This window comes from Corvus cornix, chromosome 2, assembly GCF_000738735.6.
Source record: "Corvus cornix cornix isolate S_Up_H32 chromosome 2, ASM73873v5, whole genome shotgun sequence".
In the NCBI taxonomy this organism is placed as follows: Eukaryota; Metazoa; Chordata; class Aves; order Passeriformes; family Corvidae; genus Corvus; species Corvus cornix.
This window is the reverse complement of record NC_046333.1, coordinates 15645391-15669852: the sequence shown is the minus strand read 5'-3', so window position 1 is coordinate 15669852 and position 24462 is coordinate 15645391. Positions and strand designations below refer to the sequence as shown.

The 24462-nt window shown below is 39.0% G+C and overlaps 1 protein-coding gene across 3 annotated transcripts in view; it reads left to right on the top strand.

The window, feature by feature from the left end:
* The window catches only part of WAC (WW domain containing adaptor with coiled-coil), a 58148-nt gene that overhangs the window by 13008 nt on the left and 20678 nt on the right, over positions 1-24462 (top strand). For all 3 annotated transcript variants that reach the window (XM_039549753.1, XM_039549751.1, XM_039549752.1), the window contains exons 4-7: positions 7535-7641; positions 8390-8505; positions 9040-9152; positions 10579-10887. In XM_039549753.1, the coding sequence (XP_039405687.1) occupies positions 7535-7641; positions 8390-8505; positions 9040-9152; positions 10579-10887 (645 nt within the window). The remainder of the gene's footprint in view (positions 1-7534; positions 7642-8389; positions 8506-9039; positions 9153-10578; positions 10888-24462) is intronic.

The following is a 24462-nucleotide window of genomic DNA, read 5'->3' as shown; positions in this document are numbered from 1 at the left end:
TGTGCCTGTTGCCCCAGATGACTAATATATTTTTAGAAATGTCTTGAGTTCTCTAGATTTATTGGCTTTCGAGAGGAAAAAAAACTTATAAATTTGGAATTATCTACTGTCAATTAATGTGAATCAGTAATTACAGAAATAGAGATTCAGTCTTCTGCTTACTCCTAGTTGATGAGTTTTGTGGAAGTGTTGTTGCTGGAGGTAGGAGAGTGTGTTGTGGTGCTGTTAGGCTGCCATCACTGAGCTCCACTCTCTTAGTGCTGTATTACAGTATGTTCGTGGGAGGGTCATTTGGATTTCGTGGTGTGTTGCTGAGGGGGGCTTAGAAGGGGGAAATTCAGTCTATTGCCCATTTGCTGTGCTGATCCATGTGGAGTTCAGATAACGTGGTTTTTAGTTTGTGGTAAGGATTCTAGCTGTCAGTTTAACACATCTGTTTTTGCAGGTCATAATAATTAAAAGTCTCCATATGAAGCTGCTACTTGAGGTGAGAAGAACCTCTCTTGAGCAGTCTCTGACACTGTATTAGAGATGTAAATGTTTTATGAGCTACAGTCCAGAACAAAGGCAGAGTTTGGCTTTATTCTCAATCTACCTCCTTTCTTTTTAGAGCAATGTCCTGCTCCTTAGTACATATATGGTAATGTTAATTAGTGTTGCAAGCTTAAAATACTTTAAACTGTCATTAGTGATGTTTAACAAGGAGTTTGTTTTTTTTATTAAACACACTGAAATCTTTTAGTATCGTGAGCCAGAGAGTTAGGAATACGACTCTGTGTTGCTGAAATTCTCACATTTTCCATGGGTAAAACTGCTTAAGCTGCTTTTTTCAAGTCAATTGATCTCAAGTGAAGTGGGTGTCTTAGTAAATGTTCAGCAGTGTTGAGGATTTTTTTATTTTATTAGGTGACCTGAACCTAAGGTTTCCTAAAGGGAGAAAATCACTGGTGTCAATCTGAAGAATTTGGCTACCCATAGTTTTTAATTTCACATAAATCCATTTTGTAGATTATAATTTGTTCAATCTACTTTAGTAATCTCTGAGTCTTATTAGAAATGTTTAGAAGGTGGTTGGAATTTGCCTTATCGAGAAACAGGCCAATTCTTTCAAATGATACTGTTTACCCCACTTCAAAGTAAAGAATAAACATCTTTATGGGTGATGGTAAAATTATTTGTCTAGTCTTTGTTTATTATTATTTCAATAGTTGAGGTATCAAGGAAAATGACAATATACTGTTTCTTTTTGATGAAGAAAGTTGGTGGAAATTCTGTCTAGAGTGTGCTGAAAATCCAATTTTCATCCCTTAGGCTTTTTTCAGCTGTATGATTTGTGACATTTGAGTACTGGATCATACAGTAGATCACTGCATTCAGTGTACCTTGCTAGTGAACCTGATAGTTTTCAAAGAACTAATTAAAAATAAAAATGTAGGCAGAAAAGAGCAAATTAAATGTACTGTACATTATGCAATGTGTAAGATTTAACTTTATCTTTTTCATTTTAATAATCAGTATTGCCTTGGATTTTGCTCAGTATTGCATTAGTAAAACAATACGAGTCCTTGACTTTCATTAGTTTACTGCCCCTGACTTTTCCTTCTCAAGGTGTCGTTGTCTTACTACCATTTTAGAAGAAAAATTCTATTATGAATGAAACTATATGTTTACAGTATAATTTTCATCTGTTATTGGTTGTTTGTGCCACTCCATGTATGTATGACTCCTGGTTTGTTTATAGTAATGTTTATGGCTGATGTCCATCAAATTCTATGTGAATGGTAACTTGCAGGAAAAGAGAACTTCTTTACATTGGAATGATTACCCTGTGACTTGGATAGTGCAAAACAATACAGACTTTGCTGTCCTGGATTGGCAGTGTGGCAGGACAGAAGGATAGGGAATGAAATAAGACTTTGTAAGTTTTTTTGCTCGATAGAGCTACTTGTTGATTGCTATAAAACATTTATTTGGGGGGGCATAATGAGTATGTAGTTGGGCAGTACAGTGATCAGGCTAGATTTCCTTTCTTTTGGCAGAGCATTGTGCATTCAACTTTGTAGGTTATGGATTTCTGGAAAATGTTACTTCACAGTTGGTGTATTCTCTGAGGCTGCTGCTCTGCTAGGAAAATTGCAAGTTTTTATGCTTTTGGTTGCGTATGGAAGGCAGCCATGTTTATTTCAATACAGCAGGTCACATAAAAAAACAGTGAAGAAAAATTGTTCTGTTGTATTACTTTTACATTTGGCAAATCAAAAATGGCCTTGCTAGCCTGTTCTGTTACTGCTGGCATGTTGGGTATTGTGTTCCTATTGTGTTGCTTTATTTCCTCCCATATGCAGTACTTTAGAAAGTGTTCTGCATGAAGATTTGCACTGAAGTAACAAAGCCAGTTGAAATACACTTTAGACGTTTTAATTTAGGCTTATCCTAGATAAATTTCTATCATTTTCACTGTTTGAAGAAGTCTTCTCAATTAGTTATCCCCATAAAATATCACCACCATAAACTATCTTCCTGTTTTCTCTGTTAACAACCAATTAGTATCTGTCATTTGGGTAGTATTTGTTCTTTTGAGAAGGTTGAGGTTCTGATATTGTCTCTAGTTTAATGAATTTGATTGCATGTTAGCTGAGAGGTGGAACATGGAGTCATGGAACAGTATGTATGGAGTTGTCACAAATGTAATGACCTTCCTTGCTTTTCTGCTGCCCAATGTTTCTTTCCACATGCCTAATAGGTGGGCACAGAAACGGTGACACTCCTAGAGCCCTTCCTGAATCCCAGTTCCCTCTGGAGGAGCTGAAGGAGCAGACTGTCTTTGAGTTCCAGCTGGTGAGCACTTGGGAACTTCCTTTATTTTATATCTACACTGACATTTTTTATTATAGACAAAATGAGAGGATATTAACAAGGTATTTTTCTGGCTGAAAAGAAAACATAAATGCTCTATCAGTGGTGAACTGTATCAAGTTAACTGTCTGTGGTACAACAGTATATATACTGCAACTCGAATGTCTCTCTGTTCCAAGTTGTGCATTTCAGTTGGAGATCTTATGATTATGATACTGTACAATGTCATGAACCAAAAAGAGTAAATTAGGCTAAGATACTTGGATGCCAGAGGATGGCGGGGAATGCACAGTTATGTATTTGATTATTCTAATCAAGTGGCAAGAATTTATTTTAGGTGGTTGCAGGTAGATGCTGTAATTGCCAGTATAGGTGTATAGGTTTTGGAAAGGAAAGAGTTTCGGCTTGGTCTTGAAAAATGGCAGGGGAGAAGGGAAACCAGGTGCTTCATTAGAGCAGTCTGATCCTTAGTTAACTCAGAATTTGAACTTTTTATAATTTCAGAAGTGAAGTGGTGTTAATGGAGATGCTAATTAAGTGTGGTTAATGGAAATGTTAATTAAATGTGATAATTGCTAGAGAAAGTTGACTGTATTGCAAAATGGAGTATTCTTATTTCATCCTATGTTAAATCTGTTTTTCAAGTCTGGCACAGTTTTGAGCCCTTGTTGCAGTTCAAAGTGTCTTGGATTCAGCAGTTGGGATATGGAAACAACTTACAAAAACATTAAAATGAGTCTTAGTGTGACAGAGTCTCAGATCTGCAGTAGGCATTAAGTCAGTTTTGCATTGGTTCCCAGACCTTTGCTCTTTGTGCTTTCTGGTGATCTTCATGCATTAGTAAGGAGGATGTGATTTTTGTTGGAAAGACTCAGAGATAGCTGTGATATTTTAACCTTGACTCTGACCTGCCCTATGACTTGTTCATCACTAGGGAAGACTTGCTCACGTGGTTGCACTACTACAGTTTTATGTAAGTGTAGTGCTGATGCCCTTGTTGGCCATCTTCCAGTTAGGAGTAGCTCTTTCCAGCTTTAACTGCTTTCAAAATAATGATTAAACTGAGGAAACTCACTGTGATTGTGCACTAAACATTTCCATGGGGAGTTCTGAAACTGGAGTATTTATAACACAGTATGAATTTCCCTATGGCATGTCAAAGATATATTAGCAATTGCTAAATCTGAAAATACGCTAATTAAGGAGTTTAAAAACAAGTCTTTGTTCCTCTTTACTGAAGAAAGTGGAACTAGTAAGGAAGGTCTAACTGTAAAAGGAAAACGTAAGAAGTGCCATGGGGAGCTGTCTCAAGGGACAGTAGTATGCTATCTACCTTACCAGGCCTGTTTCTGGGGTATGGACTAGTCTTAGTGATCCTGTTCTCATGATCTGCTTTGCCAGACGTGCAGCTGGGAGATGCAGAGCTGTTTGCAAGTCACAGCCACCTTAGAATGGCTTGGAGTTAGGCTTTGCTAATGGTGAAGCCTAGCATTCAAGTGAGGCGAACCCCCCTTGTTTTTAGAGGTAGACTTCTGCTTGTGGGTTGCTTTCTGGCCTGTTAAACATCTTCAGCAACTTTCTCAGACAGCCTGAGCTGGCACTGCTTGCTTGGCTGGGTTGTCAGATTCCTGGATGATGGCTGTGAATGGATTTAACCACATACTAAAACCTTGCTGCCTCAGTGTGGAAAGGTAATTTGGTAATATGGTTGTCATGTTTACATACAGTCTTTAAGCCCTTAACTTGGATGAAGTGCCTAAAATTCTCATTCTTCAGAGTATAATCTGCTTTGGTCTTGGAAGCTTTCCAACAGCAAATAGCAGTTTAGCAGTCCTGTTGTATGCTCATTCCTGAAGTTTGGGTAGAGATCCAAACATAAAGTGGTATTATGTGTAAAATAGAATTGAGGTATGGGTGGTGAACCCGCACCTGTGATTACCCCGTGTAACTGTCCCAGGCACCATTGGAACGTGTTTATGGCTGGCCCTGTAAATGCTTGTCTTGGTGGCCCGAGGCAGTCGGCATTGCTGGAGCAGCCATGATCAGTTTTTATGCAGCTGAGGCTAGCTCAGTTAGGACAGGATTCCAGAGGGATGGAGCCTGTGGGTGGGCAGTCTGGGAGGCCCCTGGGGCCCCTTCTGAAGAAACTGCTGCATAGTAGGTGTTTCTCTATCAGGACCAGCTGGAGGTGGGTGTGACTTGCTGCAGCTGCTCAGATACTCCTGCAGGGTGCTTGGTGATTCATTACTGGGGCTGGGCACAGTGTGAAATTGGGGGCATGCTGCTGAGCTGATAGACCGTGTGGGATTTGAAAGTCTGCACAGTGAATTTGAGGGGTTTGTTTATGGGTTGGGTAGAATTGGCTTTACAGTATTTTATTGATGTAATAGGTATGTTGTTGGCTCTTTCTCATGTTTGGAAAGTGCCTGTTAGATTCCATTCACTGTGGCGGTGTATTTAGGCCACTACAGTATATAAAAATCACGGTGTACATGTTGAGCATGCTGAACAAAATACAGTGTTACTGCATCCATAGTATGGGATTACAGTAAATTAAACGCATTGGTCCTTTCTGATATTTTGAAGGGACTGTTCAAACAAAGCTGTCTGGTAAATTTTCATCTCATTTTTTCCTTGAAGAAGGGAGATGATTTTACCTCATAGCAGAAATTAATTAAAATACGTCTGCATTGAGCAACCTATAAAAATACATTAAGAAATTTTAATGATTTTTATCTCAGTAGAAGGCTATAGTAAATAAAAAAAGACTAAAAGAATGGCTAATACAAAAATACTAAATAGCTATTTCACTCTGGTCAGTGTCTAAAAAAAATTGAGACTGTTGGTGTAACTGAGGAGTACATTTGTACTTGTAATTATGATATGCTACTTATATCTAGGAAATCAAATGCTTTTGTAAATGTATTTTTGTTGTTGTTGTTAGGCATGTGCGTCACAAGTGTGTGATGGTTGTAAATACTGCTTTGACAAGCCTCACTTGCCCCGTGCTGTCATTCTGCCTGGCTCTGAGCATGCAAGATACTTTTGATGTAGGACTGTGGTCTAGCTTTTGAAAGACTGTGTTTGAGTATGAGACTTACTCCTCTGTTTTTCTTTTTTCTTTTTGTTTTTCCCCTCATATCTTTATGAGAATATTATGAGAATAACATACAATTTTAGCCAAAATAGTGTAGGAAAAAGTTTTGAGATAGTGCTGGTTCAGGTTGCAGTAACTCGTGTGTGTGCAAATTGATCTTTAACCTTTGTAGGGCAGTAAACAGTTTGGTGATGGTATACCTCTTTGCTTTTGTGATGGACTGTTTTTCTCACCTGCATGGTTAAAAGTGGGAAGAAAGAAGTTTGAAATAGTAATTTTGTCAGTGCTTGTATAGTTAGAAGGCTCAGAAGACAGAATTTGCGTTAGAACGACTCTCATTCTGCGCCATACTGTGTCATTTAGTAATGTTCTGTGTGTGTAGCTCTTGGAAGACTTTAGAACAATTTTTTTTTTTAATGACTCCATTCACTCCTACCTATCAGTCCTTTACTGTTCTTTTCTGTAATTTCCCATAAGACTAAGTCTTTGCCATTTTCAAATCACTTTGGCTTCATATTTAGATTAGTATACAACTTGTGAAGCAAATGGTACTTGGTGTAGTACCCCTGGGTATTTAGAAGTTTCTCAGTAGGGAAAGGGAAAAAAACAAAGGCTGGGAGAGTGTTATATTTCGAATATATAGGGTTTCCCTGAAATGTGTAAGAAATGATGTTTCTTAGTTTGGTGTGATTTATGTGAACATTTAAAACTTAGGAAAAAAATTGCATAAAGAACAATGAACGAGTTTTTACTTGCTTAGAAATTTTAGAGATCAGGAAATTTAAAAGAAGTTTGCAGAGTTGAATGGATGTCCTTGTTTAACTGTAAATGGAACTGTTCAGGTGGCTTGAGCTTAGCCAAACAGATCTAAAAGGTGTTGAGAATTATCTCCTTTCTCATTTCAGCTGTTCAGGTGTTTTCACATTGAAGAAAACCAGGTTGCCTTGAAAAGTAGTTGGTAGGGAGGCCAGAAGCAGGTGGCAGTTTGGGAAATGTTGCTTTTGGTATTCTAGATGCCATTACCTTTATTGCAGAGACTGAGGTGCCGGAAAATTTAGTCTGGTCTGTATGCATAAACAGAAGTAGTTACCTAGAGCCAATTACAAGTAGTCTCAAAAGAAAACAGCAGTTTTAAGGAAACAGCATTGCTTCAGTAAGCTTAAAACCTGATTTTATGCATCTAACCATGCAGGCTATTGATAAGCCTATTTAAATTTTCTGATCTAATGTTGAGGAGAAAATGCCTTTTAATTTCTGAAGTGACATGTTAGGACTCTTCAAAGCATCAAAATGATAAAGGCTGTTTGTTTGCTAGTAATGGAATAAAGTTTGAGAGTTAGACCAGTGAAGGGGCATACTGTGTTACTGTAGTTAGAAAATCAAAGTGTGTTTTATGCTATGTGAAAAAGAAATGTGCATGTGGTCTCTTGAAGTACTACTGCATCTGAACTATGCTGTGGTCCAGGGTATGGACAACTTGCCTTCTCTCCTTGCCTCTTCTTTCCCCTTCCTCCTCTTTAGAATGCAGGTGGTTGATTTCTCTGAAAGCATACATGGTGAAGTCTTTCTCTTTTCTTTCAGGGACCAGTTACTCTCCACAAGAAAATTCACACAACCACAGTGCTCTTCATAGTTCAAATTCACATTCTTCTAATCCCAGCAATAATCCAAGCAAAACTTCTGATGCAGTGAGTATTCGTGATTGATTTTCATCCATGTGTTGTCCCGTTTATACACACCATGTTTTCATAATTTTGTCTATGACAGGCAGCATGTACATTATGTGCTTGAGTTTTCCAACATCAGTCTTTGTTTTATAACCACTCTGTAAACCCAACCTGCAGTTGTAGTATGTTTTAAAACTATTCTAACTGGTAATCATTAGAGCTTTGAGTTACCTGTCATTAATTTTTAAATACTAGATTATTTAAATGATATAGATACAGAAATATTTTTCATGAACTTTGTAGTAAATCTAGAGCAGACAGTATGATTTTACTTATTTGCAATACATTACATATTGTGAATTTTAGTCACCTCAGTATCAAAGTCTTAGTAGTTAGAATGGTATTTGTTAAAAATTGCCATAAAACAAAATTGGTCAATTTGTGATCTGTAGAAAAATTTTGGAAAGATAATAATTTTGAGGATGTTGTAAGGTGAAGGAGACTAATATTATCAGTATTGACATTACTGTATCCCACTAAACATACTATTAAATTTTGTTAAGGGGACTGATGGGAAACTACTGCAGAATGCAACAGGAGCGTAGTGGTCATGTCTTCAAGCTATTAGTGAAACGGGCATTTAGAAATGGTGGAAGGCAGTGATATGGGTACATATAAGGATGTAATGTAGTTTTAAAAACAGTGAAAGCTATTAAATTTGTATATTAGAAAAAATTGTCTTTCATCCAACGCTGTTTGTATTTTAAAGGCTTATGATTCTGCGGATGATTGGTCTGAACACATCAGCTCTTCAGGCAAAAAGTACTACTACAACTGCCGAACAGAAGTTTCACAATGGGAAAAACCAAAAGAGTGGCTGGAAAGGTATATGTTTGTGTTTATTTTAATTGTATAAAGAACAAATATTCTTAAGCACATTTCAGAGCAGTTGAGCTTATCTAATAGATTACCGCTCTAAAAGACTAAGTGGTCTAAGTCTGCTGTTTTCCTGCCCTTACCATGACCTCTGGCACCTCTTTTATCCCTCGACAGTCCAGAGCCTCGAGAGGGAAGTATGGTTGGTTTGTGTGGGGATGGCTTTTTGTTTGATTGGGGGTTTTTGTTGTTGTTTGTTTGTTCTCTTTTGTTGTTGTTGTTGGGGTTTTTTTTGTTTCTTGTTTTGTTTTGGGGTGAGGTTTTTTTTGTTTGGTTTTTTTTTTTTGACAAGATTGGTGAGCTAAACTGGTAGAATTGTGGGCTTCAACCAGCACAGATGTAAGGAAGCAGTGGCTAGAGTTTGCTAACCCCACCTGTAGCAGCAAGCTCTTAACAGTTTAATTCATCTCATGTAACTTACAGAAACTCTTATATTATTAGATAATGTAAGTTCTTAGCTAACTTTTGTTTTCTTTTCTTCAGAGAGCAGAGGCAAAAAGAAGCAAGCAAAATGTCAGTTAACAGTTTTCCAAAAGATAGGGATTACAGAAGAGAGGTGATGCAGGCGACAGCTGCCAGTGGGTTTGCCAGTGGAAGTATGTGGTTTTTTTATAGCAATATATTCTTGCCTTGTTTGCATTACTGTTTTCTTTTCCAAACTTGAAAAAAGTTAAAAATCCCTTTCCTAGCTGTTTTTCCTCACCTTTTTATATATAAAAGCCAAAGTGGAAAGCACAGTTAACTCTCCCAAATGTTGTTTCTTTCAATAACTTTACTAGTGCAATACTTGCTTAATGCTTTTCATGGTGCTTCTCCTTTTTGTGGCTTTTACTGCCGAATTTAATTTTCTTCATGGGTAGTTACTTAAACAACTTGCATAATCTGTAGTTTAGTTGGACTGTCATGATCACTGCTAATGTCATATTCTGAGCTTAAAAGTAAAGATTTCACATCTATAAATAATAACCTCATTTAATGGATTTTGATATCAGGGTTTTCAGAGGCTTGGATGTGTTACTGAGAGCATATTTTTACCTCCTCATTACTCTTAGTGAAATATTCCCTGGACTAGAAATTTCTGTAACTTGGAGATTTTTGTCTTGATACCTAGCTTTAATCTTTTCAATTTTTTTCTGGAAAATAGTTGTACTGTAAGATTCTGTCTGTATGCTGATGTAGTTTGGGTAAATTTGTAGCATAGTTCTCATAGTCGTTTAAAAGTAGAAGCCAAAGTATTATTCTTCACCCACGCTCTTGGGATTTGGCAAGGTAAAGATGTATAAAGGGCTGTTTTTCTGTGTACACTGAAACTTACTGCATATGCTAAAATATACTGGATGCTACAAAAAGATAGCAGACATGCATAATGCAGTGAGTATTTGGTTTATGACAGGTGAAAAATGTAAGAATCTGTGAAAAGAACTGCTCTGTATTTGCTTGGTATGTTCACTTAGCATATTTTAAAGTCTATGATCGTGTGACCAATGCAGATTAGTCGCTCATTTAATACATATAAATGTCTTGAATTAACAGTAAGTAAATTTGTTGTAGTAGTACTCAAGTGACATGAAAAGGAATTCTTTGAAGGCTAGAATGTGAAACTATTAAATTATACTTGATGTTCAGGGTTTTTGATGAACAAAAGAAAAATGGCACAAATTATCTCTTCACACTAAATACAAGATGGAAATAATAGATCTTGATTTAGATTTTTTTAGGAGACTTCAAAAGTTAACTTGACTGTAACACTCGTTATAAAGCAGCCTTTCATCAAAACACAGTGCTTAACCGGAACTCTAAATCAAGCAAAGGTCAGAGAAAATGCATTTTGTCAGTGAGTAGAATTAAATTTTGCCTTTTTTGATGCTGATCTACTTGAGGCTTTTTTTAATCATAAGAAGTTCAATCAGCTCTAGTTGTTGGTGTGCAGCTGTATTAATCAGTGACTGCAATCTCAGACTTGTTTCTAATTTAATCTTTTTTTTCTTATTGCAACGTTCCTTGGGGAATCCTGAAAAAAAGTGGAAGACAAGCATTCCAGTGACACCAGCAGTATGCTCCCACAGAATATTTTATCTCAAACAAGCAGGCACAATGACAGAGACTACAGACTGCCAAGAGCAGAGACTCACAGTAGTTCTACTCCAGTACAGCATCCCATCAAACCAGTGGTTCATCCAACTGCTGCCCCAAGCACTGTTCCTCCTAGTCCATTTTCTCTACAATCTGATCACCAGCCAAAGAAATCCTTTGATGCTAATGGAGCATCTACTTTATCAAAACTGTCTACATCCACATCTTCCATCCCTGCACAGAAAACAGAGAGAAAAGGTATGTCTACTGAAATTCCCTCTAGTATTCAAGATTATGCATTGCATTACATTGCTTGTTCAAAGTACATTAGTACTAGAGTTCAAGGATATTTTTCCTGTTCGGTTGTATGTGCTTAGAACCCGATTACTGTTTTGATGTGTTTATTTTCCCCTAAACCACATTTGCTATATCTTATACAACTTCAAATTGACACTGTGATACTTGCTATTTACTGGCTTATTCTGCAAATTAACATTTCAAATGATAATTTGAAAGCTGTATTTTAGTAGAACATATTTTAATTTTTGTGTTCTCTCTTGTTGTTCTGGATTTTTGCCATTTATTTGAGTTGTTATGCAGTTACACAATTTGAAAGTCATTTTGGACCATTATGTTTATGAACTGCTGTTACTGTTTGGAGTGTCAGTGTCAAACCTTTCAGTCAACACAAGCACAATTCTTACAGAAAGTGAGAGTTTTCTACATGTTTGTGAGAGCTAATCTGTTTTGATGTTGAGAAATACTGGATCTTCAGTTCTAAATCTGCTGATAGTTTGTGTTTCTGTTATCTGATAATACCTGTTAGATACAGTTTGAGTCAAGTGAAGATCAGGACTTCACTGTGCATTGTTTGTGACCTTTCAAAAGTCTTTTAGTTAGCTTTACTTCATTGTTTTAGGGAAGAAGAGTTCAAGAAGACTGAGAGAATGAGATGTGTGTCATTAGTGATAGTGTGTTACTTTGGTAAAGTCAAGTTTTAGAGAGTGGTGTGGTATTGTGTAAGAAAATACTATTTTGGGGGCTTTGGGAGGGCGAAAAGTAATTTTTGATAATCATGTTGGGTTTAATTTAAAATATTGCATAATTAGTATGTAATTGAATTATTTTTTGGAAGATGGCTTGCTGCCCTGTTCATATGTGCAAGTTGGTCTAGTTAAATAGTGTTGTTTTAAAAAGAAGACCAAAACAGACTCTGGTTTGACACTGGTCTTGTACTCTGTGGTTGTTTTCAAGTCTTCCACTTTCGTTTATTAAAGAGGTCCAGCTTTTACACAGATTTAAGACACCTGGCCACCCAAAATATTCAAACAATATCATACGTTGACAAATACCGCAGTGCAAGATAATTGGGCATATAAAGAAATTTTATGTTTTTTCTTGACACTTTGTGCGATTTTTACATAACCCGGGTCATGAATACTGACTGTAAACTACAGAGGAACAGGTTACTTTCAGCAAGCCTCTTCCTGTTCAACACAATACAACATGAAGTAAGGTGTACTAGTTCATGCATGGTTCTTGTACTGAGTGCAGTAGTTACCTGCTTCAGTTAAGCCTCTATTTTCTGATTGCAGTTTGATCCGCTTGTACCCATTACAGTGGAAAACATCCATGTCAAGTGTTCTTTCCTTTAGAGTATCTACTCTATTTCCATTTCTATATTTAAAATACACTTGAAAACCCTCTTAGTATTATTCAATTCTGGCATGTTCTTGATTCCTGTTTGGTGTGTGATCAGATTTCATACTGGATATTCTTTCACTGCTTTATTGCACATCTTTTTCAATTGAGCAACTGACTCTTAACAGCAATTGAAGGAACTTCCCATTCTGACAACTGCTACAAATGTTGGCAGAGTTCTAATATTTCTTACATACAGCATTAATCTGAGAACATACAGCTGGGTATAATGATGAAAACAATCACACAGGGCAGTCTTGACACTGTAAATCTTACTTCAGAATCCATATTACCATGGATGGTTTCATATTAATTAATTCACTGAATTTCTGTATTCTTAGGTATTTTTTTAATTTTATACAGGTTAAATGGATAGAATCTCTGTAATAATCATGCCTCACTGGTCTGTTTCATGGTGCTTGATTGTGAGCAGATATTGTACTTACTGAGCTTCAGAAAAGGGTGGATTACAGAAAGTTAGTAAATAATTGAAGAATTAGAATAGGTGAATGTTAGGCTTGAAATTCTTACTCTAGAAAATGTGACGACTTAGGTGTTGCTTTACCTCTTGTACAGAAACAGAAGAATTCAGTGCAGGTTCTGTCATGATAAAAGATCATCAAAGAGTACATTCAGTTGACTTTCCTTTTTCTTCTTTTGGGGAATGTCAGACTGTCTTTTTAAGGAAATTGAACCAGTAAATTTTCTGTAGCATTTTGCATATTTAAATTTAAAATAAGGGAAGAAGCAGTGTTTTGGATGATTTACTGTTACTCATTCTCTCAGAGGTGACTGTGAACCTGCAGTACTAGAGGTATGCTGTTTATAAAGTCATAAAGTATTTTTTGTAGCTGTTCTACGAATTGAAAATACAATAATTGTCCTGAGACACTTGGTTCAGACAATCTTCGAAAAGTGTCTTTGCAAAACTGAAAAATAGTTTGAGAGGTTTATGTTTACACTAGTAAAGCAAATAGCCTTTGATCTTTTTTTTTCTGTTCAGTGACTATGCCATCCCTCTCTCTTTCTAAAAAGAGGTAAAGCTGTATTTTTTTGCTTATAAAAATAGGTTGGTCCAAATGACTGAATATTATGTGCAGTAGTCCTTCCTTAAATGAATTCTTGCTTCTTGTGAATGTGTTGCTGGTTGCCTTATGCCAGCATATATGTACCACTGTTTTAATAGTTCTGATTTCAGTGTGTATTTTTTAATGCAGTAATAGTTTTGAACAGCAGAACAACAAAAAAAACCACAAAACCCAACAAAAATGCTTTTTTCAGCTCAATCTCTTTTGCTGCAGGGGTATGTTGTAGTCCCACAAGGAGATTGAATAAAATCCCTGGCTGAACTATAGCTCAGCTGTTAGCAGTAGTCCTCTGCCCTCAATGGCTGGCAGTAGTGGAGAGTTCCTGGGGAACTATTTGACCTCTACCCTTTGGTTTGAATGTTCCAGTCAGAATCTGCTGCTTCTGTTTGTGCTCACTGTGAGTGCTTTATGCAGGTAAAGTGTGGGGTTGCTTTTCCTACTTTCTGGCTGCTTTATCTGTAGGGCACATCACATTTTCCTATTTCTAATTCAGAATGAAATGTTGTATTGTCCATATCTTAACAGTGTGTCTGTCTGTAGGATACTGCTTCTCACACCTTTCCTCCAAGTCCCATCAGGCAGCACTTCTGTTTCTAGTGCAGCAGTACTCTAAAATTTTTATGAGAGCACAGCAAGCTGGCCAGTGCAATGCTGGGTGGGTTGTGACTCTGGTGCTTCTTTTCCTTTTCTCACCCCTGTGGTTTTCTTGTAACACTCACTAGTCTTTAGTGGTCAGTTATTAACATTGCTTCTGGTGTTGTTGCATCTTCTTTGGCTGAGTTTTGCAGTTTCAAGTATATTACTCAATTCATATGTTGGTTAGAAAAAGTTACAATGTGAGAATGTTAGAAGTTTCTTCCAATACTTCGTACTTGTTTGGTGAATGTTGCTGTTACATTTATTTTGACAGCAGAGGTAAAAACCAAAAAATTCAGTTGTAAGACTGGAATAATCCAAATGTGAGAAATACGGAATTTTTTGTATTTTAGATAATTTGAGTATTTTTGAGAACCTAGTTGCTATTGTTACTATAGTTTCATTTGGTCAAATGTGTTTACAGAATGCATTGCTTTTAAATAGTTATGTATTTTTGTTGTGGCTTAAGGTCCTTAGTAGATCAGAATTGAACTATGTAAAACAGATAAATGTGACTACCAGTGCTCAGAGAACTTAGTTGGTGAACTGTACACTCCAGGTGCTTCAGCACAGAAAATGTGTTATGATTTTAATCATCAGCAGAAAATAAAGCAATTCTCTTAGCTGTTCTGGATAGTAGTTTTTTAATCAGTGAAGCAGAGATGAGGTTTATAGGGCAGTAGGATACGAATGTCTGAAAATTTTGTAATGCAGTTTTCCTTCCACAGAGAGCACACTGTGAGAGCACACATGCCTAATAGTTGCTAGCAGTGCAAAGATAACAGCTCAAGCTCACAATAGAGTGGTAGGGTAATATTGTAGTTTGGGATCCAAAGGACTTTGAATGCATTTGTTTTGTTTTAAATGGGATAAAAATTACATCAGTAGTAAAAGCTATTGGAACACTCAAAGGGTCATTTTAATAATATAGGAATCATCAAGTCAGCAGTAGTGGATAATTTGCATGTCATTAAAAATAAATCTTTGTTAAAATAAATCAGAATAAGAGCAAGCTTATATGTAGCATTAATTTAAAGCTAGTCATGCAGGGAGTACTTGTATGTTAGCTGTCAAAAAGAGGACTGTGAAGGAAAGACCTTCCTTCGCAAAGAAAGCATTTCCCAGTTCTGTTCTTTTTTCCCACCCAGTTCTCTGTCACACTAGTATGCCTGATGAGCTCAGCTCACCCTGGTTAGGAGGAGAGTAAGCAAGTTACAGGTGCTTGCAGGATTCCAGCAGGCAGAGTGGGGTGGCAGAGGCACAGCAGAGGTGTGGGACTGTCAGTATCGAACCTCTTCATTGAAGCAGAGTCAGAACAGTCAGAAGAGAAGAACAGTCAGAAGGCTTTGATTTCCACCCACTTGCCTTCAAGCTTGTGGGCTCAGGGTTGCCTTTTAGAATGTCCATCCTGGTGGATCAGCTGTTTGCTTAGGAGCAAGGGTTCTTGTCATAAGGGGCAGAGATTGGTGATGGCAAGGTTCAGTACCATGTTTATGTACTGACTCAAACTGAGAAGCTAAGGGTGCTTAGAAAAAACTGAAGAACATGGTGGCATGACTGCTGAAAATGATCTGTTATTTTTTTTCTGAAAGGATTGCTTGGCCATGTTATTAAAAAATTCCCACTGCTTGGAGGCATCACACCAGAAGGTTTCCATTTTGACTTGACCTGGTGTTTCTACTTCTGCAAAAACTTAACAAACCTCTTAGCAAAACTTAGAACAAATGTGCACCTTGTAATGTGAAATCCTGACTGATAACTTGGATTTCTTTCCTTTTTGTCCAAAAAATGTGCTTGTGGGTCACACTCCAGCAGAGAAGGTTATGAATAGAAAGCTCTTCCCTAATCATTATGGCCTTCAAAAATTATTTTCATTATAAAAAGGTTTTTTCCTGCTCCATTTTAATGTTAAACCAATTAATAGTTCTTCCCATTAAGTTAATCTCCACATCTAATGGTGTTTCTTTTTGCCATGAGATTACTTTGTTTTCCTCCTTTTTTTTTTGTTTTGGATGGCTTTGTTTCTTGGTCTTTTTTTTTCCATGTGATTAAAGTTGATGGTCCAGAAAGTTGTTTTGTAGTTGTTCTATAATATGGTTTTGTATGTAGGTTGCATCTAATAAACTAGTTTGCATAATTACCAGAAAGCATACTGTATTTTCACGTTATTGCAACAAAGTGAATGGATCTTTTTAGAAGCATTTTAAAAGCTCCATATATTGAGACTTTATTGTGCATAGCTTATAATGGAAAAATTGGTGCAAGGTCATATTTTTAAAATCACAACAAGTAATTTTAAGAATTATTTTCTTCTTTTTTTAGTTATTCGGAGGAAGAGATAAAACAAATTTTATTTAATGAAGTTCTTAAAGCTTGGAGAGATTGCAGCACGCTATGTTCTATCTTTGTTTTTTATTTAATTTTTTTTTTATTTAAAAAGCTTTCCTTGGGACTTTCATGATAAAAGCTGAAGTTTTAGGTGAGGTTGAAGAGTCATTTGCGTAGTATTTGTTTCGACATTGATGTTGACAGTGAAGAGGCTGCAGACTTGTCATGTTGCACTTCTTCAGCCACAGTCTGTGCTGCAAGGCCTGGAAAAGTCTTAAGCTGTTATGAAAATTTTTTTATAAGACATGGACTAATTTTATTTTCTGTTGGTAAACTTCCAGTTGTCATTTCAAAATTAGTCTGATGCCTAATGATTCAGATTAGGTTTATGAATGACTGCCATGTAATCCAAATCCTTATTTTGCAATAATAGTGTAGGTTGCTTGTTAAGGAACATGAATTGATGTTGACACAGATGTAGGGACCAGTGGATCAGAGCTGCAAAACTACAGAATTTAAATTTGTTGAGATATTTAACTTTTCTCAGCATGCTGTGTTCATCTTGACTGTGTTTCATGATGTTTGAGGGCTTCAAGTGCACTTAAGAACTACAGGATTGTATTATTAATAAGCATTTTTAAAAACTCTAATAAACTAGAAAATCGTTGTTTAGATGTTGGAAAGTAAACTTAATTCTGTGGCAACGTAAACAGTGTAGCAGTCTCTCAAAGCAGATTAGAGAAAGGGAATTAGGGAGGAAAAGAAGGGAGTGAGGAGTTTTTGCTTCTATTTGTGGAAAAAGTGGGGGAAATGCACACATCCCAGTGAGGGATATCTGAGGGTTTTTGTCAGACAAATTTTCATCATGAGGCGTTCTGACTAGTTATATTAACTTCAAAAGGCAAAACTTGCAGGCTCTGTATAGCATCATAAATTAAACCAGGTTTTAACCTTTGTAATTACATTATACAAAAAGAGATGTTTGGAGGCTTTGTTTTATTGGCAGTATTTCTAGGATTTAATATCCTGTCTGTGAGCCATGAAGTAAGATAGATGGGTTTAAATTAAGGTAAAGAAGGTTGTGATTATATACAACTAATTTGTAGCCTGTATTTTTAGCATGTGTGTTTCCATCACAAAGGAGTTTCCCTCTGTGGAGAAGAGGTAAAGATTATGGGCTGAGATAAGAACAATTTATTGGAAACAGCAGTGAAATAAGAAATGGAACAGTAAAAGCAACAATATTATTAGAAGGGTGTGAAAGAGAGAGGAACAATTCACATGCAAACAAAAGCTCACGACGTGGGGGGACCACATTATGGGAACTACTGCCATCTTCCACCACTGGAGAACCACCTCACTTCACTGCCAGGGTTGGGGAAGGGAGTCTTACAAAATAACTGCTTCTCCTGGCTGCTGCAGAAATTAACCCAGTCTGAGCAGAACCAGGATGTTACCCACCCTTTATTCTGTACCATCTTACATCATGCCCAGATCCTACACCTTCCAACTGGTGTGCTCCCGCCTAATTGCAAGCTGTATCGGGAGCTCATGATTGGTGTGTCTGAAGCAGTCCATACTCATTGTCCATGGTAGTTACAGCATACAGTGACAGTGTCATTCAACAGCCAGTGTTTAAAAATTCGGTATTACAGACTGCTCTCACGTAAAAATCAAATCCCATTGAGGTACACATAGTGTTTCCCCATCCCTCTGCATTACCGACCAAGTGCGTCAGGTCCTTGAGCAAAAACATGGATGGGTTTGCCTACCCTATGGATGGCTTTTGCCTTTGCTTGAGGAAGGACTAATCCAAACTGTCTTCCCTAACACATTCTTCATATGTGCCACGGGGACTTAATCCCCTTCTGTGGTATATGGAGGTTCTGTTTGGACAGGACCAGCTCACTTGGTAGAGCCTCTGGTGTTAGCTAACTAGGTGGCCTTTGCTAAATGCATCTCCCAGTGTTTGATGGTCCTACCACTCATTGCTTTCAATGTGGTTTTTAGCAGTCTGTTGTACAGTTCAATTTTCCCAGCGGCTGGTGCATGACAGGGAGTATGATACACCCACTCAGTACTGTGGCCCAGGTGTCTATGAGGCTGTTTTTGAAATAAGTCCTATTGTCTGATTCAATTCTTTCGGAGTGCCATGTCCCAAGGTGGTGTTCTGGGCAGTGGCATGAGGCACAGGGTATGTCTCCAGGCATCCAGTGGTTGTTCCCGTCATTGTAAGCATGTAGAGCTTGCCCATGGCAGGTTTGTGGAACCATGGTATAATCAATCAGCCAGGCTTTCCTGTACTTACTTTTGACCATCATCCACTGTACAACAGGGGCTTTACCTGCTTGGTCTGTGTGGTTGCAGTGCATGTTTCATAGTTGTGAGTAACCTGTAAGATACTGTCTGGGGTTAAATCCACCCCTCAGTCGTGAGCCCATCAGTATGTTGCATCTCTTTCCTGATGATATGAGGCATCATGAGCCCACTGAGCCAGAAATAATTCATGCTTCAGTAGCCCAACTCTTGGGTACAGAGAGCATCTGCATGACAGACTTTAGCAGTCAACTTCTCTACCCCAGTAGTGATATCTTGCCATAATACAACAGCCCAGATGGTTCTCCCTCTGCGCTGCCAATTGGTCTTTTTCCATCAGTCCAGCTACCGCCACAGAGCATTTGCTACCGTCCATGACTCATTGTAGAAGTAAAGTGTTGGCCATTTTGTCTCATTCAGTGATATCTAAAGCCAGCTGGATGGCTTTCATCTGTACAACCTGACTTGATCCACCTTATCCCTCAATAGCTTTTGTGGCTTGCCTCACGGGACTCAATACAACAGCTTTCCGTATTTGATGTGTCCCTTCAATACAGCAGGAACCATCAGTGAAGAGACTATCACTTTTCATTTTCTTGTAGCTGATTATATGGTGTGGTCTCCTCAGTACATGTCACCATTTCTTGCCCTTCTGATGATGATAGTTCAAAATTTTCACCTTTGGCCCAGTTTGTGATGAATTCCAAGATCCAAGGGCGATTGGGGTTTCCTGTTTTAATTTGCTGTGTTACCAACATGACCCACTTGCTCCACATAGCATCACTGGCATCATGTGTGGAAGGGGCTTCCCCCTTGCACATCCAGCCCAGCAGTAGCAGTCAGGATGCCAGGAGTAGCTGTACTTTGGTGCCAGTCACTTCTGAAGCAGCTTGAAGCCCTTCATAAGTTGCCAGTATCTTTTTTTCGGTTGGGATGTAGCAGGCCTTGGATCTTTTGTATCCCTACTCTGGAACTCCAGGGGTTGTCCTTGAGTCTCCCCAGGTACTTCTTACCAGAGACTTCAGGAAGGACCATTCTCCCTGACTGCAGTGTGGAGCACATTTTTCACATCTTGTTCTGTGTTGACTGGCCCAAGTGCTACTGCATGATCCTGTTTTATTTTGTTCAAAAGCTTGTTGTTCGGAATCCTGCTTCAAATTGTTCTTCCATGTTACATGATAGAGTGGCCTGACAATCTGACTGTAATCTGGAATATGCATTCTCCAAAAACCCACAGCACCTGGAAAAGCTTGTGCTTCCTCTTTGCTCACTGGTGGGGACATAGCTGCTATTTTGTTGACCACAGCCATTGGACTTTGATCATGTCCATCTTTCCATTTTACTCCTAAAAACTGAATTTCCTGGACAGGTCCCTTGACCTTACTTTGCTTTATGGCAGAATTGGCCTTCTGGAGGATTTGGATTATCTTCTCCCTTTTCTCAAAAACTTCCTCTGCTGTGTTCCCCCACATAATGATGTCATCAATATACTGCAGGAGTTCTGGAGCCTCACCCTTTTCCAGTGCATTGTGGATCAGTCCATGGCAAACAGTGGAGCTGTGTTTGCTCCCTTGGGACAGTCGGTTCCAAGTATACTTCACACTCCTCAGGTAAAAGCAAACTGTGGCCTGCATTCTCCTGCCAAAGGAATGGAAGAAAATATATTGGCAGTGTCAATGGTGGCACCACTTCCCTGCCTTGGACTCCAGTTCACACTGAAGTTCAAGCATGTCTGGCACAGCAGCACTCAGTGATGGCGTGACTTCATTCAGGCCACAACAGTCCCCTGTCAATCTCCACTCTCCATTGGACTTAAACACTGGCTGTATGGGCTATTAAAGTGTTGTCTTGCTGACATTCCCTGGCTCTCCAGTTCACAGATCATCTCATGGATGGGGGTCACAGAGTCCCAGTTGGTGTGGTATTGTCAACAGTGACTGTTGTGGTAGCAATTGGTACCTGTTGTTCTTCAGCTCTCAGCAATCCCAGAACAGAATGGTCCTCTGACAGACCAGGCAAGGTATTCAGCTGTCTAATTTCCTCTGTCTCTAGAGCACCTATCCCAAATGCCCACAATGCCCTTTTGGGTCCTTGAAATACCCTCTGCAGAAGTAATCTGTGCCAAGGATGCATGGTGCTTCTGGGTCAGTCGCAATGGGGTAGTTTTGCCATTTATTCCAGATTCCAGCTGATTGACTTCAGCTTCCAGTACAGTCAGCTTTTGGGATCCTCCTGTCACCCCAGCAATACAGATGGATTCTGCCCCTACATATCTTGATGGCATCAGGGTACATTGTGTGCTGGTGTCAGCTAAAGCCTTATACTCTTGTGGGTCTGATGTGCCAGGCCATTGGATCCACAGAGTCCAATAGATCTGATTGTCCCTTTCCCCCATCTGGTTGGGGGCAGGGCCCCTTTAGTGCTGGTCATAGTTCTCATTGCTCACTCCTTGTAAATATGAACTGGAGGTCCCTTCTAGAGGATTAGAAGTAACATCAGCTCTTCTATCTGAGGACTTGCCCACTGAAAACTGGAGTGGCATTTGTCCTTGAAGAAGTTCCTGTGGCGGTTGTTATTCTGTTCAGCTCACATACCTGTACTGCTAGGGCAGAGGTGGAGTTTTCACCCCACTTCCTCATGTTCTCTCTTTTGCTCAGAGGAAAAACACAGGTTACTTTGTCGTGTGTATCTTCTCTCTTGAGCAGGGGGTTGCTTGCTCCCAGTAGCAGAGACTCTGGTCCGTACTGGCAGGGCGTGGGGCATTTCCTCTCTGACTTTTTCAAGTCTGTCCACAGTCTTGGACAACCTCTACAGCCGAGGTGTGGGTCAAGATGGTCTTCATAGTGCTGGAGCTGGGTAGTCACACGAAGCACTGTTTGTTCTCTTCCTTTCATTAACATTAATGCCAGTGAGTTGGCATATGACAGTGGCACGCTCTGTACAAATTTCTGCCACACGGATTGTGTACACTGGACCTGATCTGAATCTACAGGAGACTGCTTGTTATTTGAATCTCTGTAGATTGCTTCCAGCACATCTGATTCAGGTACTGGATACCTTTTTTCCATGGCATTCTACTTACTGGGGTGCACTACTAGATTGTCCTTGAGAGAGTTATCTTCCCTCCTGCATGACAGGAGTCTTCTCCAGAGGCTGACAGTTTGTCTTCTTCCCAAACCCTTTGTCAATGCCCATGTCCCAGGACAGGGATCCCAGTTGCTTGGCTTCACTACCATCTGGTTTCATATCATGGGCCATGATACCCCAGCACTGGAGCAGCCAGGTCACCAGTCTCATTCCACTGGCAGCTGAAATCTTTCTGTGTATCTCACAGATCACTCGGGGATAGGGATTGGGTGATTATCTTTGGCCCTTCCTCTCCCTGCTGTTGTGAGGGTTCTACTTCCTCTTCATCCCTCACTAAGTGAACTGATTTGATCTTGGATTTCTTCTTCTGTATAGGGGTGACTGCTACTGGCTTGGGTTCTTCCACTGGTTCAGCTGCTCTTTGAGTGGTCTCAGTGCCTGTTGGTCTGTATTCTTCCTCTTCTCCCTGAGGGACTGTCTACTATTGAACTATGCCTGCTAAAGAGTAGCCAGAGCCCAACACTGCAATAATTTGCTCCTCTCTGGAGTTGCCACAGCATTCTCCTTGGAAAATATTCTGTTCTTTATCAAGGTCCTGTAGTTGTTCAGGGATGAACTTCCAAACCATTGAAGCAGAGAATTTCCTCCCAAACTTGCCCATTTTCTCCCACATTTCATGCAATTCATGACAATCGACCCACAGGACAGACCTTCCTAGAAATCTCTCTCCTGACTACTAAATGTAGCGTGGGCCACGCTGACTGTAAACGTGGTGTAGACTGTACTGAGGAGACCTAGCAACGAGACCATGCTTTTCTTAACAACCAGAGGAAATCCGAAATTCTCAAAAGCTATTTTAACAGGCCTGAAAGAGGCAAAGGGCATAAAAAGCTGGGGAAAATCATCTGTCCCTGTTGCCCCACAGACTAGGTACAATTTAATGGGCTCCCAAAGGTAGACCCCAAGGGAAGGGTAAAAGAGCGTTACTGAACACACATCCCAAATTACCCTCATTGCCCTTCAGGATGTTATGTCATAAACTGGTCCCCCACAGTACAACAACGCAGCAATCCTGATCCCTCTCTTTCCCTGCTCTGAAAAAGAACACCATGGTGGGCACACAGGGCGTACACAGGAATATATATACAGGGTTAGGTGCCACAACCCTGTGAACAGACCAAGCAACTTTGTGACCATTGACTCCCTGCCTAGTACAGCAAATGCTTAAATTGGTTTCCCACTGCTCTGGTCAGATCTGATTATCTCAACCCTTTGTACCTCATTGGGTGCCATATAAGGCTTTTGAGGTTTATGATCGGTGTTCCCCAATTTAGTGTTCCTGCTGAAACACTCCAAACCGTGCACTGTTCATTCACTGCTCCCTCCCTCTCCCCTGTGACAGGCTGGAGAGGAGAATTGGAGGCACAAAAGGAAAAGATTATAGGTAGAGATACGAAAAATTTACTGGAAACAGCAATGAAATGAGAAATCAACAGTAGCAGCAACAATATTAATAAAAGGGTGTACTAGACAGACAATTCATACACACAGAAAAAGCTCACCATGTGAGAACCTGCAGTATGTGAACCAGTACCATGCTACTCTGACTGAAAAACAGCTCCCTTCCCCGTGCCCCTGGCAGTGAAGTGCAGTGGTATAGAATAACCAACCCTTCTGGCTACTCCAAAAATCAACCCTATCTTGGTCAGAACCAGCGCAGCTATTTAATATAAACAAGAAATACTGGAATTTCTACCAATATTTTTACAGGCGGTTTTTGGGGCAGAAACAGGTTTATGGTTTGTATTTCAGTAATAATAAATTAGGTAATTCGTGTAATGCAGTGATGCTCTGAACAGTCATTTTACTCTGCGTCCTCTATGATGTTAAACAAGAGTTCTAATGTGAGGTACGTGTAGGTAGTCATGGTCGTAGAGATGTATTCTTTTATAACATTTAGTGTTTTGGTTTTGAGTTGTTCAGCATCTCAGAAGATTGGAGTGTTAGCATTAGGCACTATCCTTGCTTTGTATCCTTTCTCTAGGTTTAATTGGGTGATTGTACAAACATACCTTTCACAGATACATTTTAACACACACTTAAAATACCTGCAATAATACAGCTATGAAATAGTGTCTCCATACTGTCTGAAAGAAGTAACTCAGCTGTATTGTGTCGATGTAATTCAGTGTGCATTTTGTAGCATAAAAACTCAAACTAAAGTAGTTTTACAGACCTCATGGAATTCAGTGGTTTTGAGTGCCATGTTTTGAGTTCTGTTATAAAAGAAATAAGTGAATACCCAGGACTGGGTGGGTATAAGGTTTATTTTAACTGCAGTGTTAGCTTGAGTTTGCCTTTGATTCAGTGTTTTCTGTTCAGAGCTGCAGCATGGGTGAAAAGCACTTCCAGCTGTTTGGTATAGTGGTGTGGTTTGAGGGTCAGGTATTTGCTTACATGAATAAATAATACAGTAGTGAGTTGCTTCTTTACTTAAAATAACTTCATATTTAACTGTATCCAAGTCTGGATCCATTAAATATGTTTTGAAATTAGTGCTGGCAGTTGCTCTTTTTTTTTTTTTTTTTTTTTAAATAAGGGTGTTTTGTTGTGTGGGGGTTTTTTAATGGTTGTTTTTCTGGTAAGGTTCTCAAAACTGTAGGGGGTAGCAGGCTTG